A 2,905-nucleotide genomic window follows, 5' to 3' on the forward strand; every position below is an offset into this window, starting at 1 on the left:
CTTTTGGTCTTGTTTCATTTGTAGTGTTTCTTCACTGGTAACCAGGTGATCCTCATTCTTTCCAGGCTCAGCTCATCCATGACAGGAACACGGCCTCTCATGCCGCTGTAAATGACAAGGCTGACACCACGCTCGATCAGGTGCACATGACCTGGACTAAAGACAAGCTCCTCACCGAGCGCAACCGCACCCGAGAGGCCAACGCCAGTGTGGCGGTCCGCGACCTCTTCAGCATGAAACCGTAAGCGTGCTCGTCGGAACGTCAGCCGACAAACTCCCTGTGTACTTTTACAGTCCAAAGAATTCACGGGATTGTACTTGGGTGGAAAACCTCTGTGGTGTGACATGGTGTTGTTTGGTGTGTCGTGGGAGATACATTAGCACCATCCTGAGTCCACAAGCTTTACAAGAAGCCCTGTACAGCTTGGCTCATATTGATGGTCACCAGCTTCCTGTCTGTGATGAGGCACGTTTAAATAGGGCTCAGTTCAAAAAAGACTAAATGCTAACTTTAAAGCAGAACTGTATTCAGGTGATTTAAATGACCCAGGAAAACAGCTACTTTCTATTTTTTTTCCCGCTGCACATGATTACCTGAAACTTTAAGAAAATGTGACAACTCAATAAAATGAAGAGTCATTTCAAAACCAGAGAGGAAACAAGCTTAAATGGAAGCAGTTTTTTTAAAGATTAATAAATAGATCTTTAAGCGATTAACCTTAATAAAAAATTGACTTTTCTGTTGAACTCAAACACAATTTCCTTCTAGTTCTGTTGAAAATTTGCAATAAATTTTTGCTAAGAAATATATTAGTGGAAAAATGTAGTTACATCATAATTTGTGAACTTTTGGGGTGGAAAGGGGGAAAAAACGAGTTTAAAAGGGCCTAAGTGACTTGACTTGAGGATGGTGCCAACTCCACCGTATGTGAAGCTGTGAGCGCATGGCGTGTGCATTCAGTCTGTTGACATGTGCGCATGTTTGGAAAATGTCAGCCATTTTTAGTGCATGGCTAAACTGTGTGCCCATTGTGTACACTAACACCGTGTCAGTCCGTACTGTCCAGAGTCTAAATACATGTCTGAGTAATGGGGTGTCGTCGAGGCTATGTCCAGAACACGGCTGCTGTATTGGATCAAAATAAAAAGGGTGTCCTGTGACTTTTGACTCACCCTGTACTTCTATACTGCAGATGTGTTGACCAGGTCCAACCCATCATTCTGCAATAAACCAGTCAGAACAGACCGGGTCAGCAACAGAGACTGGGCACAGAGTAAGATCAGCTAGTCTGATATCAATGACAATGAAAAAATGCCTCAATTGGGACTCACATTTGATGCTTGAGATCAGTTCAGGACATAAAGTTTAACTGAATTGTAAGTTGGATCACTGTGTAATGGCACAAAAAAAAAAAAATCAATCAGTTCTGACCACACACATCAAACAGCTCCATGTCATGTTATTCTTGGGACCTCTGGGTATCACAGCAAGGGTGTTGTGGAGCAAGCTGCAGAACTGACGTAGAAGCATCTAAGCCTGTTTTTGTTGTTCTGTCCCATTTTCCTCCTTCTAGAGAGTGGGAGAATCTGTAAGTCGCTTTCGTTTTTGCCCTGGACCCTCTGTGTGTGTGTCGACCGTTAGCGTCTTTCACTGTCCTCCAGCTCCTCGTCTGCTTCTGTGTTTGTCTGTGCTGTCCTTGTCTGCATGGACGGCATCATCCTGCTTCAGACAGCATGCTGGCTGGAAAAGCAAACCTGCATGAATAAGATCTGACTGTTGTTTTCTTGTGATAAAGCGTACCTGTTTTTTTATTTTATTTTATTTTATTTTGTGATCAGCAAAACAAACAGAATGGTTTTCTGTATCTTGTTGTGGCTTAAAAATGAACATAAATGGGCATCATTTAAGGAGACAGGAGAGAGTTTATTCTGGAACTGATGGTTAATGTTGGTTTTTCAGACTGTAGCAAACTGTATTGCAAAAAAAAGTTCAGACAGCAGGTTTGAGTTTTCACACTTYGTCTTTAAATGCTGCCTTTTTATATTTAAAAGATAAACTGCTTCATTTCCCCAACTTTGCTGTTTTTACTTTGCTGTTTTTTATGTTTTGTTTTGTTTTTGTTTTGTGCACTGACAAACAGTCTTTATCTAGATGTCTCTTTATTCTTCAGTAAAATGTGGATTATTTTTATACTGACTGTTTTCTCTGTTTCTCTTTCGCTGTCACCTCTCTCACTGTAAATGTATTGTCAAACCAGGAACCAGTCGAATGTTCGCCGCATGCACACAGCTGTCAAGCTGAACGAGGTGGTGGTCAACAAGTCCCAGGGGGCTCATCTGGTCCTGCTCAATATGCCAGGACCACCAAAAAACAAAGGAGGAGACGAAAACTGTATCCTTAAAGCAGCTGTAATTATTGCAGAATAGATCCGAGGGTGAGCATGTGAAATAGGCTTCACATTAGAACCAGGTTCAACAGAGCTGGTGAGGGTTTACCAAATGGCAGAGTTGTGAAGTAACTAAGTACAAATACTTCTTTACTGTACTTAAGTAGAACTTTTGGGTATCTGTACTTTACTTGAGTAATTATTTTTCAGCCTACTTTTTACTTCTACTTCTTACATTTTCACTCATTTATCTGTACTTTCTACTCAATACATTTTTAAAAAAGGCAAGAAGTAGAAAGTTGTTACTTTTATTTAATTTTTGCTTGTTTATATTCCAGCTTGTAAAAAATAAATACTATCCATGTAAACTGTGCCTCCTAGATAGAGTAAATTTATTTGTGGTTGAATGAGAAGTATAAATATATAAAACTGATACTGTATTAGTTTGTACACAAAATCATGTCACACTCCAGCAGGACATAATCATTAAAATAAAAGGACTGTACTTAAGAAGTATT

General features: G+C 40.0%; 1 protein-coding gene across 1 annotated transcript in view; it reads left to right on the forward strand.

The window, feature by feature from the left end:
- The window catches only part of slc12a7b (solute carrier family 12 member 7b), a gene marked incomplete in the record, with an annotated part of 78,138 nt that overhangs the window by 72,035 nt on the left and 3,198 nt on the right, over positions 1-2,905 (forward strand). Inside the window, 3 exon segments of the mRNA XM_014027734.1 lie at positions 66-241; positions 1,575-1,589; positions 2,259-2,392. Coding sequence (XP_013883188.1) covers positions 66-241; positions 1,575-1,589; positions 2,259-2,392 — 325 coding nt within the window.

This window comes from Austrofundulus limnaeus, unplaced genomic scaffold (genome assembly GCF_001266775.1).
Source record: "Austrofundulus limnaeus strain Quisiro unplaced genomic scaffold, Austrofundulus_limnaeus-1.0 Scaffold679, whole genome shotgun sequence".
Taxonomy (NCBI): Eukaryota; Metazoa; Chordata; class Actinopteri; order Cyprinodontiformes; family Rivulidae; genus Austrofundulus; species Austrofundulus limnaeus.